Source organism: Alexandromys fortis, unplaced genomic scaffold (genome assembly GCF_014885135.2).
Source record: "Alexandromys fortis isolate MF-2015 unplaced genomic scaffold, M_Fortis_MF-2015_v1.1 scaffold_122, whole genome shotgun sequence".
Classification (NCBI taxonomy): domain Eukaryota; kingdom Metazoa; phylum Chordata; class Mammalia; order Rodentia; family Cricetidae; genus Alexandromys; species Alexandromys fortis.
In genome coordinates this window covers 1,720,905-1,738,318 of record NW_026068004.1, presented here as the reverse complement: position 1 = coordinate 1,738,318, position 17,414 = coordinate 1,720,905, and the positions used below count along the sequence as shown (strand labels likewise).

At 47.1% G+C, this 17,414-nt stretch overlaps 1 protein-coding gene across 3 annotated transcripts in view; it reads left to right on the top strand.

Annotated features, from left to right (window-relative positions):
- Trit1 (tRNA isopentenyltransferase 1) overlaps window positions 1-11,092 on the top strand; it is a 46,852-nt gene extending 35,760 nt beyond the window's left edge. Inside the window, exons 4-11 of one of the 3 annotated variants that reach the window (XM_050161344.1) lie at window positions 392-537; window positions 2,879-3,021; window positions 5,049-5,160; window positions 5,491-5,603; window positions 5,810-5,887; window positions 8,362-8,471; window positions 8,774-8,891; window positions 10,268-11,092. In XM_050161344.1, coding sequence (XP_050017301.1) covers window positions 392-537; window positions 2,879-3,021; window positions 5,049-5,160; window positions 5,491-5,603; window positions 5,810-5,887; window positions 8,362-8,471; window positions 8,774-8,891; window positions 10,268-10,437 — 990 coding nt within the window. In that variant the 3' untranslated portion in view covers window positions 10,438-11,092. The remainder of the gene's footprint in view (window positions 1-391; window positions 538-2,878; window positions 3,022-5,048; window positions 5,161-5,490; window positions 5,604-5,809; window positions 5,888-8,361; window positions 8,472-8,773; window positions 8,892-10,267) is intronic. The other 2 variants (XR_007595250.1, XM_050161345.1) reach the window with 2 other exon arrangements.
- The last annotated feature ends 6,322 nt before the right edge of the window (window positions 11,093-17,414 follow it).

The window sequence follows — 17,414 nt, the reverse complement described above, 5'->3', positions numbered from 1 at the left end:
ACACTGACCTTTCTTATGGAGGTGCCACTGAGTAGGCAAGGCTTTGCAAGTGGCTGTGTGCTGGCAGTTCCGGTCAGTCTTCCTGGGAGGGGTGCACTGCATTCCTGGATATGTTAGAGTAGACATGGTAGCTCAGGTAAGATAGTCAAGCAGGGCAGCAGGGTACTTCCCTGGGAGGGAGCTGCCCTTCCTCCTCGTTTATTGTGGCCTCCCAGCACTTACACAGCGTATTGGAATTTTTGGTTTATGATCTGTCCCTCGCTGGATGGTAAGATCTTCAGATCCATCTCTGTTTTTTATTTCTAAGGCTTAGCAAGATGCCTGACCCATTTATAGTCTCAGTGTTTATTGAATAGTTGGAATGAATTTATTCCAAACTTTCATGTACTAGCGCCCGGAGATGGGCACCGGGAAAGCGGCTGACCGGAAAGTGGAGCTTGAGAAGGAGGACAGCCATGAACTCCATAAGCGGCTCAGCCAGGTAGACCCAGAGATGGCCGCCAAGCTACACCCACATGACAAACGCAAAGTGGCCAGGTAAGAAAGCCGGGGTCCTCCATTCCCCCGAGTTCCTATAGAGCTGGGAGGCCAGGGGGTGGGGATTGGGTTGTTCTGTCAATGGGCTTGGAGTTTCTAACTTAGGCCCCGTCTCAGTCCAGCTCCCTCAGTAAATAGTTGCACCCTACTTTGTTGTTACATTTTAAAGGCATAGTACAATATTGTTTTTCCCCAGGGCCTATGTAATCTTGCTTCATTTTCTATTTGATCTTTGCTTGTATAACAGTTTTCATATAAATTTTTCTGGCATGCAGTTCGTTTACATTGTGACTTGAGTTTCATAATTGGTTGTGCAATGCTGAGTTGTGCCCAGCAGCTTTCCCAGTGGAGGTGGAGTTTATAGCTGCCTTGTAGGTTGGCTCACCTTTGCACATGGAAACTTGGTTGTAGAGAAGAGAGATAGTGAATGAACCCTCACATACTTTTTTAGAGTTGTTTGGAATTGGAACTACATATGAGGTGTTGGGAGTGGTTCCTGTGTTTGGCACAGGAGACCATCTAAGGATTCACTGTATCGTGGCTACACATATCCCTTGTTATGCTTACATAAAATAGTCTCAAAAAAAAATTTTTTTTTTTTCGAGACAGGGATTATCTGTGTATCCTTGGCTGTCCTGGAACTCATTTTGTACACCAGGCTGGATTAAAAGTGTGTGTCACCACCACCCAGCTTCAAAAAATTTAATACCAGTGTTTCTTACATTTTTTTTTCATTATTCTGCCTTTGAAGAGCCATTTAAGAATACGCCTACCTCATTGGGCCCTATTCCAGTGAAATTTTACATTAAAGGAGAAAGGCCTTTCTCATACAGAAGTGTCCTTGGAGGGCCACATTCTATTCTAAGTGTTTTTGTCCTCATTGAAGGGGTTTCCACCCTGGTAGGAATGGTATTCTGAGGGAAATGCTGCTTGTACTAAGTAGCCGCTCTTTCTGTTGTTGAGATAGGATCTCATGTAGTCCCGACTAACTTAGTGAAGGATGGCCTTGGCTCCTGCACTTCTTTTTTTTTAAAAAAAAATAATAATTTATTTAACTTTATTTTATGTGCATTGGTATGAAGTATCATGTTCCCTGGAACTGGAGTTACAGACAGTTGTTAGCTGCCTTTTGGGTGCTGGGAATTGAACCCAGGTCCTCTGGAAGAACTGCCAGTGCTCTTAACCCTCTGAGCCATCTCTCCAGCCCCCGACTCCTGCACTTTTTGTAGTTATATGACAGTACTTGGAATCGGGCATCTGTCACCCAATATTTCCATTTTATTTAAACTCTAGGACATTAAAGTGAACCTTCCATTCCCAGTTCTGCACACTGGGACGAGAACTTGTCTTTGCTTTCTTCTCCTTCCCTAATCAGATCTTATTTCTTACCGTGTCCCCTTTGCTGTTTGAGAACTGTGCCTCAGGAAGGGTCACTAGGCTCCAAGCAGGAGCTCCAGTGTCTCCCATAGGGAAGATAGAGACCTCTTATCATCTCTCTTGGGTAGAGTCTGTATTCTTCCCGTAAATAAATGAGGTACTGTTAAGTTTTTCCTCATAGATGCTCTGAGTGGCCATGGGGATTGAAGGACAAGGGGTCTCACTCTGCTGTTGGGGTTTCAGGAAACAGAAGTGGGTCAGGAAGGGAAAGATCACTTTCCAGCTGATAAATTGCAGTCACCTGAGTGGAGAGTGTGGCTTTGGGAGCTCGGTTACCTGGTGCTGTAATATAACAGGATGCACACAGACGTGGACGTCAGCTTAAGAATGAGCGTGTGGGCTCTGTCTCCGATAGTCTTTGTTCCCGGAGAGTGTGTTGGATTAACCAGGAGCATTCTTGATTAATTTTAGACATATTTAAAAAGAAAGTGGATGAGCTGGATGTACGGCATGCCTTTGTACTGTGGGAAAGGCGTTCCGGCGAGACCAGACATGTTGGCTTGTACAGAGTGTCCCAAACAAGCTTTTACTGCTCACTTGAAAGTGAGTCTCCTTCTGTTTGTGTAGAGGAAACCTGTTATTTCTGAACCCGTTTAACTAATTCTAGAATGCGTTTTTAAAAGAACAGTGTTATTTCTCACCCAGAGTTTAGGGCCTTACTGAATAACTGTAGGATTAGAATAAAGCTGGAACTTCTTGGTTTGGGAATTTATGCGTGAGGTTGACAAATGAAACTAAGGATGGCCTTGTCTGCTGGTCTGCTTGTCTTAGTATCTGAGTGCTTGGAGTCAGGATCTGTCACCACACCTGACTCCTTCCTGTGAGACACTTTCTCTTTATTCCAGTTGAGAATGAATATTTCCTAATGGGTTCCCCACCCCACCTCCTATCTTCAACAACTTAGGAGCTTGCAAGTGTTTGAGGAAACAGGAATCTCTCACAGTGAATTTCTTCATCGTCAACATGCAGAAGAAGGCGGTGGTCCTCTCGGAGGCCCTCTCAAGTTCCCTAACCCATGCATCCTCTGGCTTCACGCTGACCAGACAGGTAAAATATCTTCCGTCTGGAGTTCATCCAAGGTAAAATGTAGACTACTAGGTTCTTGTGTGTCTACTTAGAACCCGAGGCTGACAATGAACACTGATGTATCTGCTGGGTTTATTGTGGCAGTCGTCCTGCCTGCACTCAGGCTCCATGCTGTTCCCGTAGGTATTTCTGGAAAGGGTGGAGGAGAATGCTGCTTCTCAGACCAGTATGGTTCTCAGTGCAGTGGATGAGAGGTACAGAGTGGAAGAGTCTGCCGTTTAGAGAAGGTTGAAAGATAGTAAGGGAAGGTTTCCCGGAGGGAGGTCTGACCTCGAGGTTGACTGAAGGCTGATTGATAGACCTGAGAAATAGGTCTGATGGCTAGCTAGCTAACCTGGTAGCATTTGTTGCTAAAGTGTTATGTTGCCATTTGGATGGTGGTAGTGCGCACCTTTAATCCCAGCACCCAGGAGGCAGAGGCAGGTGAATCTCTGTGAGGTTGAGGCCAGCCTGGTCTACAAGAGCTAGTTCCAGGACAGGCTCCAAAGCTACACAGAGAAACCCTGTCCTTAAACTCCCCACCTCCCCAAAAAAAGTATTGTGATGCCCTGTTTGTTTCCCCAGCAAGTATTCAGTGAGCCCTGAGTAAAATGCCATGTACTCTGTAGTCGCCGCCGTGCTGAAGAGAGGAGTAAGAACCCCTGCCCTTGCAGATCTCCTGGGGGTGAAGTGCTAGACAGTTCTGCAACAGAGGAATGTTCAGAGTGCTTTGGGCCTAAGATAAGAGATGGTGACCATTCTCTGGGGAGTAGGGACACAAAATGTGGTGAATCGCCCAGGCTTGAAGACATTGTTAAACTTCACACACTTGCTCCACTGTGAGTTCTTTTTTGTTTGTTTGTTTTGCCTTGTTTTTAAAGACAGGGTTTCTTTGTGTAATAGCTCTAAGCTGTCCTAGAACTCAGTTTGTAGACTAGGAAACTGGCTTTGAACTCACAGAGATCCACCTGCCTCTGCCTCCCAGTGCTGGGATCACAGGCGTGTACCACCACCACTTGGTCTGTTTAGACCAATTAGTTTACCTTTATGTATTCCAGCTCTTCTATAAAATAGGAATGATAATAGTAGTACATATTTCATAGCATCCATTAGGGATTCAGACTACTAATACTACACAAAGTTGTGGGATGGGAATATGGCTCAGTAGCAGAACAGTTGTCTGGTATGCACAGAGCTCTCTATTCAGTTCCTACCTCGGCAAAATAAATGAGTAAGTCAATGGAATTCAGAGCGCTTGCAGTGAGCTCCATACATGACCAGTCCTCGGTCAACAAATCTCAGCGAGGCAAGAACAAAACTGTGCAGCAATGGAGACACAGACAGATGGTCATAATTATAAGGATAGTTTGCTTTTAAATCACTTTGAGTTAGACGTTTCTGGAAAAATGTAACTTTTCTATAATGAAATGTTTTAACATCAAACCTTACACTGCAGTTCAGTATAAACTAATGGCTTTGACTCATGGCAGAGCCACGCCTGGCTGTTGCACCTGGGCGATGCTGTATCCACTTGGTAGTTCAGGATGCACCAAGATGTCATCCGGGGATTCTGAAATGAAATAACAAAGTTAGAGGTAAAAAAAAAAAAGGACAGAAGTTAAGAAAAGTCAACCCTGGATGTGGTGGTGCACACTTTTGGGAGGCAGAGGCAGGAGGATCTGTGTGAGTTCCAAGCCACCCACTCCACACAGTGAATTCCAGGACAGCCTGGTCTACACTCTGAAAAGCAGTGAGTGTGCAGTCTCCATAGTGAAGTGTTCGCCCTCCATTCCAGCCAAGGCACGTGCTTCATTCTGGTTTGCTTTGCTATGCACAGTCTAAAGTACAAGTAAATACAAATATGAATAAATAAATATGAATTGTTATATACTCTGAGATCTGAATTCTTTCATTTGGATAAAACCCGTACTGGGGTAGCCTGTTCAGTTCGCCATGTGCGTGTCAGCCCCAGCCGCGTGCTGCTTTTTCATGGGCTGTTTTGGCTCAAGTTCTAGATGAACGCTTGGACAAGAGAGTGGATGCCATGCTCGCTGCCGGACTCCTGGAGGAGCTGAGAGATTTTCACAGGCGCTATAATTTTAAGAACATTTCAGAAAATAGGTGAGGATTTGGCTGCTGTTCTGACCTACTCTCCATTGCTTGCCCATAGTTGCAAGACCGTAGACATAACACTGGCTTTGGATCTACTTACCGGTCTTCAGCCTTGGCATTGGCAGGGCTCGTTGAAGGTTTATTCTATACCTGTTACAAGAGTAATTTGTTTTTCTTCAGGCATTCCCAGAAGTTACTTTTAAGAAAGTAACCCAGAGACTGGTGGGGCGGGAAGGGGAGAATTTCAGGCATTCACTTTTCTCACCGATGAGATAACATCCAAGGCCCCTGCTAGTTTTCAGAGGCTGTGGCTCACTGCTGATGCTCTCCTGTTCCCAGCCAGGACTATCAACATGGTATCTTCCAGTCAATTGGCTTCAAGGAATTTCACGAGTACCTGATCACTGAGGGAAAATGCACACCAGAGACTAGTAACCAGCTTCTAAAGAAAGGTGTGAATTCCTCTGTCTAAACTAGTCTTGGACATCCTTGGGTGATAGTCTGGGCTGAGGCTAGAAGAGTCCCAGCTAAACACTGAGATTGTTGTCTGTGAAGTCTAACAGTGTGCTCATTTCTTTTGCTCTTGACTTGGGAGGGGTTGTCTCCTGACAGACAGAAATGCTCACCTGGATACCACTGTGTCTGCTGTATCTTCCAGGTATCGAGGCTCTGAAACAAGTAACTAAGAGATACGCCCGGAAGCAAAACCGATGGGTTAAAAACCGATTTTTGAGCAGTAAGTCCCACTTCTCTCCTTCTCTTCTGGATCCATTTTGGCAGAATATTGATGTCTTCTTACTCAGCAAATGAACAGTAGCCTCTAGATCTGTCCTGAGAGTTTAGACCACAGGTGGGTCTTTTGCATAGAATATTATTCAGGGGTGTTATCTGGTGATGTCTTAGGGGGAAAAAACCAGATAAGTTTCCGTTGAAGAGTTTCCTTACTCCTTGAACAGAAAGTGGTGGCTGTAAGCACAGGTAAGAAGAGCAAGACAGCAACACGTGAGCAGGTTGGGCGTTAGCTCCGATTCCAGCTTCTGTTTTACACCTGAGAGCAGGCAGAATGCTGCGGGAGCTTTCCTAGTTAAAAAGGTCCTGGTCTGGTGATCTTAAAGGACACAACATTCTCTGTTTACCCTCGCTTTATCTTTGTGGTCAGATACACGGTGGGCACTTGAATTGCTTCAGCTGACACTGTAATTGGACAGAACTTTTAAGGGAGAGGGAAGGAAAGTCTCACACTGTCTCTGTCACCAAATACTGTGCTGTAATAGTTGTATTGAGGCTTCATTTATTTTACAGATAAGAACATGAGGACCTGGCAAAAGTCCAGTAACTCCCCTTCTCCCACCCCCAGCTAGAAGGCAATAGAGCCCAAATACAGGCCTGGCTTTTTTAAGTCTAGGCTCATGTTTCTTTGAGCTATGCTGTTGGCTGACCAGCATTCATACAGGCCCCCAGTCCCCAGTTGTGTGCTTATGAGCTAAAAGGAGATAGATTTAAGTGCAGTGAACTCTAGTTTATCCTGGGGACATTTTTAGAATACTCTTCTGCGTCATCTCCGGTTGATTTTACCAGCAGACCTCTGCCTTCAGCTACAGCCTCCAGCCTTGCCCTTCGGTGCCTTTGACCATGTCCACCTTGATACATGGTGCCACTTCTTTCGATTTCCCCTTTTCTGCCTGTCTTGATAAGTAGTAGGGGTCCCAGCCTAGTCTCAGCTGAACTGGAGGTTCAGAACTACAGATTTCAACTGCAGCTTCCCTTCCCAAGTCTGACAGTAAGTCTGAAACAAAAGGCTTTTTTTTGTGATAGTTTGGAACTTCCTCTTGTGGTGAGGCCACAGTAACTCCTGTCTCTCAACCAGGAGGGTTAATGGCACAGTGTCATTTGCCTGCACCTCATTCTGTGCAGGCACAGTCCTGGTGCCAGAGAGAAAAGCACAGCTGCCCTGCAAGTCAGGAGCCACATTTGATTGGGCAAGGCTAGTCTTCTGGGATATGGTCTGGCAGAGAGCCAGAGGGACTTCCCCACCCCAGCTTGGCCTTGGACCAAAGCCAGAAATAGCAGCTGGGAGCCGAGAACTTGTTGAAAGGTGCTTAGACAGGGCACAGAGGCCCAACAAAGGACTTAGAGGAGAAAGGAAAACGTAGAGTGGCCTAGAAACAGGTGCAGAGCTTAACTAAGGCCAGGTGTGCTGTGGGCACTGCCTGCACCCTCTGGTCTCACCTTTCCATGTGCTGGCAGGTGTAGGCCAGTCCGGCTTATGAAGAATCTTATTTGTGGTTGGCACACTCAAAAGGCCAGCACCTGTCAGCCGTTGGCATCCCAATGCCTTTGATGTTTTTTGTCCATGGGACAATGCTTCTTGCCTTCAAGTAACTGACTTCTCCTAGCTGTGGAGATGACCCAGTGTGTCTGTAGAGTGTGGACGAACTGAAGCTAAACTATCACAGCACAGTTGGCCCAGGTGGGTGGGTGTCTGCTCTTCCATACCGTCAGCCTTATGTCCGTTCATGAGGACACGTGAAACCTACCTTAGATATGGCCTTTAAAAGAAGGTGTTTAGGAACCTGGCATTGTACTACATGACTATAATCCCATCGTTTGGAAGGTAGAGAGGCAGGAGGATCAGGGGTCCAAGACCAACTTCAGGTGCCCAGTGAGTTTGAGGACAGCCTAGGTCACATATGTCTCTGAATCAAAAAAAAAAAAAAAAAAAAAAAAAAGGAAGAAAGAAAGAAAAGAAAAAATCATGAAGGTCAGAGTGACATTCAACTAGACCAGCCCCAAGACTAGTTCTTGAGTCCAATGGTGCATTGGTTAATGCTTGTAGTTATCCAAATGTTATCAATGACATAAAATTTAGAGCAGGCACACACTGGCTCTTTACTTAGTTCCTCCTGTGAAGTGCTCTTTCTATCACAGCAGCCCACACAGTGGGCACAAGACCTGTTACTCCATTTTGATTTCTTTACTGGTCAAAGATTCTGCTCTCGTCTGTTTGCATGGTCAGGCATGTTGGCTGCATACAAGTCAAGCTTGTGGGTCTTTGGGATTATGGCTCATATTTATAGGAGGATGAATAGCATGTCAGAACGTCACTCCTTTGGCCCTGTGTGTTCCTCTTGAGTGTTTTAAGAGTCCTGGAAACAGAATAGATTGGGTCTCGTAGTCCAGGCTTACACAACTTTTCTTTGTCATCATTAGGACCTGGTCCCAGTGTCCCCCCAGTATATGGCTTAGAAGTATCTGATGTTTCAAAGTGGGAAGAGTCTGTTCTGGAACCTGCTGTCAATATAGTACAGAGTTTCATCCAGGTGACTATTAAGGAGGCATGGTCTGTTGTCAGGTTTGCAAAGGGCTTTCTTTTGTTGACACTTGCTGCTAATTTGGGGAGCCAAATCTCTTTTCAGTGAAGTAAAGCATCAAGCTGGCTGCTTTTAAATTCCTGGAGCTTGTTTTAACATTCACGTTTAGAAAGGTTGTTGCTAAAATCTGTTAACAGCCCACCTGCTCTCTGGGGGATGAAAAAGAAATCTTGGAAAAATCCCACTCCTCTTAATATCAGAGAATTGTCCCCAAATCTCTTGAGCTGAATGTCCTTCCCCTTGCTCTCTAGGGTCACAAACCTACAGCCACGCCAATGAAGATGGCGTATGATGAAACTGAGAACAAGAGAAGTTACCACATGTGTGACCTGTGTGACCGGATCATCATCGGGGACCGGGAATGGGCAGGTGGGGATAGATGGGGGCTGTGTGTGTGTGGGGGGGTGTCATGGGTTCTAAATTGGGGGAGTCACACTTCTTAAAACTTAGTTTTTAATAGTTGAATGTTGGAGTCAGCTTTGTAACAGGACAGACAGATTCCTGAGAACCTTTCCCAGACTAGAGAATTGCCCCATATCCTGAAGTGCAGAAGACCTTCGCCCTCCAGTTGTGTGGGAGCAGAGGCACTGCTGGGAGGGAGCAGGTGTGCACAGGGTCTTCAGAGGCCGAGGGGGTCTTTGTAGCACTCTCGGGCTAATTTGTCAAACTGTGATGGTAGGTGGGGAAAAAGCTGTAAGAGCTAGCCTGAGCTAGCCTGATCCAGCTGCAGGAAGCCTGCTCAGAGTACAGTTTTGCTTGGATTCTCAGAGTAGATATTCTCTCCATATCGGCCCACAGAATGATTAGGTTTATTAACTGACATCTCTGACAAAATGAACCCCATTGTCAGAGATTGGGGGCGACTGTGTGCCCATCCAGCAGAAGAAGCCTTGGTTGTTGGTGGTGTATAATGATGAAAGGGGAAGAGAGAGGGCGTCTGATTGCTTTGTGAAGGAAACTTAGTGCTTCGGTTTGTCGAATGTCCTTTGGGGAGAGCCTTAGAGAAGCAACATTTGTGAGCCTTTGTGAGCTTGGCTGTGTGAGCCTTATATAGTGCCATCTGTCGCGTCCTTGCTCCGTCTCCTGCTGCCATGGAAAGCAGCCCAGAGCCCAGGTTTGCCTTACGCCTAGAGAATAAAGCTGCCTCTTCTTCCCACACAAATTTCCTCAGTTTATTTCCTTACTTATACTTCCAACCCCCACCCCCCACCCCAAAATGATGCTTTTGCTATGTGTAAAAGAATTTTAGCTTAGGATCTGTGGGTAAAGAAGCTTGCCAGCAAGCAATCTCCTACCCCTGCATACATGCACAATTAAGTAAATGAATAAATTTTAAAATTAGCCTAGCCATCCCTCTCTTTAGGTGTTCCCAGAGGATAATTCTTGTAGAATAGGATAGTAAAAATGAGCCTGTATGAGACAGTCATTGGGTAAGAGTGAGAGTTTTGGCGGGTCTGTGCCGCGGTGGGCTGGGCACGCTCACGGCTGACCTGCCTGCAGAGCCTCAGTCAGTGTGCAGCACAGGCCGGGAGGCGGAGGCAGGAGCCTGAGCGTGATGTCAGTCTGGGTTACAGAGTAAGGCCTTGTCTCAAACAAACATGTGGCTACTCTGTTATTTATTAATAGTTAAAGAAAAAGATTGTATAGTTAAATTCAAATGTTTGGTTGGGTTTATTATTTTTTGTTTGTTTTTAGAATTCTAGAAAGCTGATATCCTTTTGTTTATTTGGTTTTTGTCTTCTCAGCACATATAAAATCCAAATCTCACTTGCACCGATTGAAGAAAAGAAGAAAGTTGAACTCAGATGCTGTCCCTCCCATAGAAACCCAGAGTAGTTCCCCAGACTGTGACCCGGAACCTAAAGAGGGGAAGTCCCCAGGGCAGCATGAGCAAGAGCTGAAAGCCAGGGTTTGAGAGATGTGCCTGGTGGCCTTTGCAGAGATGTGGTGATCAAGTGCAGGAGGGAGGGGAGTGTTGGTGTCCCATGCCTGGCCGGAGAAGGGCTGGGCAGAAGGCCCCTCTATCTTCTATTCTGTGGTGTGGCCTGCAGTGGGAGCAGCAGGCCTTTCAGCCCTTGTGTGGCTGTTGTGTCTGGTAGTGATGTAGTGCAGGGTGGGATTTTTTTTTTCTTTGAACCTTAAAGGTTTTATTTTAGAAAGAGGCACAGATTGCACATTTTCTACTTGAGGATCTTTTTTAGTGGTGAATACCAAGATTCAGTACATCCTTTAAAAGAGAGTTCTTGTCCCGGGTGCTGGCTAAAAATATCTCGCTTCCAGATGCTTTTGTCAATGACTGAAGTATTGTAAGGCACAGTCAGGAGTTCTGGATGTGAGAGAACGGCAGGAAGGAGCAGCCCAGAGAGACGACGAGGCGAGCTGTCCCAGCTCTGAATCTCAGAAGACGGAGGGGTCAGGCAGAGGTGGTTGTGACCTGGGTCTTGAAGACTAAAGAAAGATCTCAGTCTGCTGCGCTAGCTGCTCCCGTGCAGAGTGGCTGGCGCTGCTGTCTTCCTAGGGCAGAAAGCTATACGTTCTTTTGAAATGTAAATAAAAAAATTTGCAAAAGCCCTCTAGTTTATTCACAGTGTGCCCTGTTGTCAGCGTGGTGGCTCTTTCTCCAACTCTGCTCTCAGCATAGATACAGCGTATACCCAGCGCTCCCGCTCCTCATTTTCCTGCAGTGTCTCTCCCTGGGGGTTTGTTATCTGAAGCCTTCTGTTCATTTGTGTAGAGCAAAGGGTCAGTGTGTTTTGATGTTTTGCTTGGTATTCCACATTCACAGTGCTGGGTGTCAGCACTACTGTTTTCAATACATTTCCATCATTCCGTTAGAGAACTCTGCACCGGAAGCTGTAGTTCTTCAGATGCGTTTGTTCCAGGTCTGTTGTGTGAGACCCTGGAGTGGGCCAAAGGGAACAGAGAGGTCAGTCGGTCTGCTTTTGGGGAATCTTAGGAACATCCTTGTAACCAGCCAGTGTACCAAGAGTATTTAAGGTCAGAGAGACTGCAGATTTCAGTGTAAACGGGAGAAGAAGGAATCATGCAAGAGGGAGCATCTTGAACTGGGCATGGTGGCCCAACACTTGGGAGGCAGGGACAAGTGGATCTCTCCGAATTTGAGGCCAACCTGGTCTACATGAGTTCCAAGACAGCCAGGACTGTTATACATTGAAATCCTGTCTCAAAACACACACACACACACACACACACACAAAAAAAAAAAAAAAAAAAAAAAAAAAGAGGAAGAAGGAGCATCTCTCAAGGGTGTAATTTTTAGAATCCCAGCACTTGGAAGGCCATATAAAAAGAATCATGTGTTCCAGGCCAGCCTGGGCTACATAGTGAAACCAAAACAACCCTACACAATAGCACAGCATGAACAAATTGGGTCTGTAAATTACTGGACACACAGGTATGAGACCCCACCTGACGTGCCAGCCTCCTGCTGATCTTGTGTGTATCATGTTTTGTGTGCACGCCATGAGCGCTCCTTTCATCCAGTACCTGGAACTTAAGTTTCGGATGATTATGAGTTACTGTGTGGTTTGCTGGGAATCTGGAAGCGCCTCAAATGCTCTTAACTGGTGAGCCATCTCTTCAGCCCCACAACATGCCTCTAATCTCATTGCTAGGGAGCTAGAAACAATATCAGGGGCCCACTGGCTGGCCAGCCTGGTATAATATATGCTGCTAGAGGCAAGTGAGATGCACCGTCCTAAAATGAGGTGGTAGGGCAGAGGGGCAGGCAGATTTCTGAGTTCGAGGCCAACCTGATCTACAAAGCAAGTTTCAGGACAGCCAGGACTGTTACACAGAGAAACCCTGTCTTGACAAACTAGGAAATAAAGTGGTGGTAGGGCAGGTCAGTGACTCGGTGAGCAGAGCACCGGCTTTGGGAGGACAGGGACTGAGTTCGCCTGAGGGGCAAGGGGCTAGAGAGTGAAGCTCTCATTGCCAGCCAGCCTAGCCAGTCCATAGGCTCCAGGTTCACAGTGAGGCCCTGTCTCAAAAAAAAAAGGGGGGGGGGTGGGGGAGCTAGTGAGGTGACTCAGCAGGTGAAAGTACCCATGTAAAAAACTGGATGTCGTGTAGGCTTCTGTAATCCCGAACTCCTGAGAGATGGGCGCTGGGGACGGGACGATCCTGTGAAGCTGTCGGACTAGCTGATCCGGGGCGCTAGCATGTACCAACAAGATGCACGCAGTCAGGTAGTGAACTGACGCCCCCACATACGCACAGCACACACACCTACAAAATAATAGCTTTTTAAAGGCAGAGAGCGCCTCCACATGCATGCACACGCAGGTGTCCGCCCACCTGCACACACACAAAACACAAACTGGTGCCTGAGGGGGAGTGTCACCTAAGGTCATTTCTCTGGCCTCTGCCCACACATGCGTACACATATATACATGCCCCCCCGCACATACACAAAATAGAAGCAAAGGAACCCTTCAAAGTGTGGTTATGTGTGTTGGATGCTACATAGAAATCAGGGTGAAAGACTTTGACCTCTTAGCAAAAGTACTGCTGGCTTTTAATAAATACATTCTCCTGTCAAACCAGCGGTGCACCCTCGCCATCTTGTTCTTTGTGTCTGAGTTCCCCAGATGGTGTATTACTTGAATCAACAGGCTGGGAAGCCACATCTTGGGTGCTGAGTGCTTACAGTGAAGCCAAACAGTGCCAAGCACTTCAGGGACGTTATCTTCCTCCAGCCTTGGAGGGAGAACCGTGGGAGATACAGGCCCAGGGGGAGCGCGGCTAGCCAGCTAGCTGGGGGCAGGGAGGGGATGAGCAGCCAGAAGATTCTAGCTGTTGAGTGTTGTGTAGAGTTGGCTTTGTTTAGGGAGGAAGCTTAGTTTCTGAAATGCCTCACTTGTCTTGCTAAATATATTTTAAAGCCTTAAAAATGTCAGCAGACAATCAAGAAAAACAAGTTTTACTAATTCTACCTCAAAAGACCTCTTTAATCCTTCCATCTGAAATACCAGGAGCGGTGGCTTCTCTGAACTCACTTCTCTGCTGGAATCTGAGACTGTTTTACCTCCCACACCCACCAGTCAGTGTCTAATGGTTTTCTTAAGTGCCTGTTAAGTTCAGGGCACGGTGGTTGAACCCACTGCTCACGTTAGAAACGGTGAGATGGGAGATGAAATTCCTGCAGCAACCGTGAAAAGGCCTGGGGCCGGCTTCGCCCTGCTGCTCCCTGGTGGAGGCGGCTACGGAAGGACACAGTCTTTGGCCCCTCAGTTTCCATCAGGCGCGAGAGATGCGTCAGCCTTTGCACAGGTAGAAGCTGAAGTGAGAATATGGATGTACCAGTCACAGCAAGTGTGGTAAAGCCGGGACACCTGGGGTCCCTTCACCAGCACGTCTCTGGCCAGCTGGGAAGGACTAGCAAAGGCTCTGCTCACACTGCACCGGCTGGCCTCAGCTAATCCCTGGACGAGCAGCGTCCTTCATCCAGGTCCCTTGAGTTTGCCGCCAGCGGTGTTGTCTGAGTGCCTTTGGTGATTAATTCCAGCACACAGTGATCAGTTAGACTCGTCTTCCTCGTAGTAGTAGAAGGAGGAGGAGGAGGTAGTGGAAAAAGAAATTAAGATTTATTTTTAAATTGTGTGTGTGTGCCCGTGTGCACGCGCCTGCATTTTGCTGCAAATGCCCTGGGAGGCCAGAGTTGTCAAAGCCTCTGGAACTGGAGCTACAGGTGGCAAGGAGCATCCTCATGTGGGTGCTGGACCAAACTGCCCCCTGCATGGTCTTAGCCATCTCTCCAGCACCTTCCACCCTATTTGATTTTTGTTTTAAAATAACTAGACTGTACCTCAAAAAACGGCGTAAGGGGAGAGCTGAAAAGTTTTCTGGCCTCCCCATGTGTCCACAGTCATGAAGCATCTTTTAAAAAAAGAAGTACTCTGGGGCTGGAGAGATGGCCCAGCGGTTAAAAGGCCTGTTCTGTTCTTCCAGAGGACCTGAGTTCAATTCCCAGCACCCATACGGCAGCTCACAAGCATGTGTAATCGGGTCTGATGCCCTCTTCTGGCCTGTAGGTAGAACACGCAGACATAAATAAATTTTAAAAAATCTCTCAAGGTACTTTGAAGAGTTGAGGCTAACTCCAGCTGTCTGGCTTGGGCCTATAAGATGCCAGCCAAGCCTGGTCACCTGTGCTGCGTTCATCTTCTGTGACCTTCAAGGTAGTGGGAAAGCCAGTTGTCTCAGGCCTCCGCATGGATGCCCGTAGAAGGGCACATATCCAAGGAGGCAGAAACAAGTTTAAAAAGAAATTATTTCTTTTGAGACCTAATGAGGAAGGGTTCATCTTTGGTCGGTGCACAGTTTGCCCCGTTGTAACGCTCAGTAGGTAACTGCACACCGTCTCCTTCCACAGTCAGCAGTTTTCCACTTAAAACACGTTCCATACTAACTCCCGAAGGCTGGCCTGCGGTGTGCTGCTGGAATTACTTACCTGTTGTTTGTCAGGCCCTGGGTTTGATCCATAGCACAACAAAAACCAAAAAATTCACAGCATATTAAAAGCTAACTACACAAGAGACACACACATGAGCTTTTGTGAATACAGTGGCTGTGTCCCCAGCAGGGAGAAATAGTCAAAAGCTTATTGAGTCAGTTACATAGAGGCTAAGTGAGTCTTAACATAAGCAGTCTGTTTCCACCATGAAATGGTCTTCACACAAGCTGAGGAGGACTTGGGCTGGTAGCTACAGGCAGGAATTTCCTATTTGACTAGTGCCCACTTGGATGCAGTTTTCTCCAGTGGTGGCTGGTCATTTGTAAAGCCATTCTAAATATTCACAAAGAAAGGGGCTCGGTCGTGTGAGCTGAAGTGAAAGGCTAGGCTGCTGTAACAAAGAGACTCAACAGCACAGTGGCTTAAAGGACAAAGCGGTCATTCTTCCTCACGTAACAGCACTGGGTTCTGAGTTAGCCTCTCTGAGGAGAGCAGACCAGGTCAGTAGGACAGCTCTGCTCCCGGTGGTCATTCAGGGACACAGGTTCTCTGTATTGTGTTGCTTCAGCGTCCTCTGGAGCTCAGTCTTTCTCTGTGCTTGAAGCTGGTCATCCCTGCTCATCCCTGGTCCCAGCGGGAGGAAGGGGAAAGAAGACTGGAGAGGTATGCTTGCCCCCTCCCCTCCCAGGGTCCCCGCCAGTCTGCTCACTGCTCACTAGCCGTGGGCTCACTATCCATATGACCACACCTACCCACCAGAGAGACTGAGAAATGAGCCAAGTCCCATGTCAAGAACCGAGGAGAGCAGATTTGGGTAGACTCTGCAGCCTTCGCTAAATTGCTATCATCAAAAACTCAATTCCAGACTTGTTTAGTGAATTCCTCTGCTAACTTGTTAGAGACCAATTTCTTTTTTCTTTCTCTTTTTCTTTCTTTTTCTATTTGTGAAATAATAGGCCAAGCAGGGTGATGCGCACCTTTAATTACAGCACTTGGAAGGCAGAGGCAGGAGGATCTCTTGAGTTTTGAGGTCAGCTCATTCTACAGAGAGAGTTCCAGGACAGTCAGAGAAACCTGTCTCAAAAAAAAAAAAAAAAAAAAAAAAAACCTAAGAGAGAGAGAGAGAGAGTCACAGTCACCTAAGCTCACCTCTGAACTATCATAAAAGTCAAACATGATGAAATCCTGGCTGGTAGAACTTTGAGAATAAAAACAGTACAAAGATGCGACGCTCTTGAGCCTTGGCCAACCACCAAGGTGCTGAAGGGAGGGGGGCATGAAGCTGAGCTCCGGTAGGACTCTGCAGGTTTCTTTTATGGGGGAAACCCCACTATTTGTAATTGTAGCTGATCACACTCCTACCCAGTCTGTTCTCCGTGTGGTTAAGTAGCCTCTTCGTATACAAAACAGAATTACCTCCTCCCTTGAGGGGTGGGACATCGTAAGAATTAAACGAGGCCCTTTTGTGAATGGTCCCTTGACCTGTCACTGCAGTGTCCGGCTAGTAGTAGGTGTGGGTTAAACTGGTCGGTTTTACTGGAGAGAGCCCGTGAACGCTGCTAGCATGTGGACTTGGGTTATGTTTTCGGTTCTCAGTACTTAACCAAGGCAAGTTCTGACTTGGCCAACCGAACACCTTAAGGCCAAAAATGACGCCTCCTTTTCACCTCCCAGGTTTGGTTGGTCAGTGTCTTTGCTTGCTTGAATAGTCTGTTTTCTTCTGCCGCAGATCTGGCTCCTGCCGTTTATTCCGCTTGAAGTGCCGTGTCCCCTACTCTTTGTCTAGGAAGCACCTGCACACACTTCAAGGCTGAGATCTCATGTCCTCTCGTCTAGAGAAAAAGCTTTGGGATGCAGAGGTGGCTCGGCAGTTAAGAGCACTGGCTGCTCTTGCAGAGGCCCTCTGGCTTCTGAGGGCACCTGTGCTTATGTGTGTACACACACACACACACACACAATCCAAAAAATAAAAAGTATGGCTCTTGGCAAGGTTTTTCCTCCCCGTGTGGTCACTAGCAGCTTACACAGCACACTGGTGAGGGCTTACGCAGCTCTTGCTGCCCGGCACCATCATAGGTATCTTTACCCACACTAACTCAGACTTCACAACAGCCCAAAGGAGCCAAGGAGCTACTGCTATTATTAGCTCTATTTTACAGTTGAGGGAAGCTGTTAAGGGCAGGCTGGGATCTGAAACGAGGTGGGTGGCTCCAGTCCGTTTAGTGTTCCCTCTTCTGCTGTGACACGTCCTACCTGGAACTGTCTTGCTCCCACTGGACTGGAAATCCTACCAGAATGTCAATCCTTTATCGTAAGACCAACCTGGAACAGTTGTGGGTAGTCAGTAGCTAGCCAGGCTGGATCCTGCAAGGCGTGCCTCCCTAGTCAAGGCTACCCTTCATCGAGCACTCACT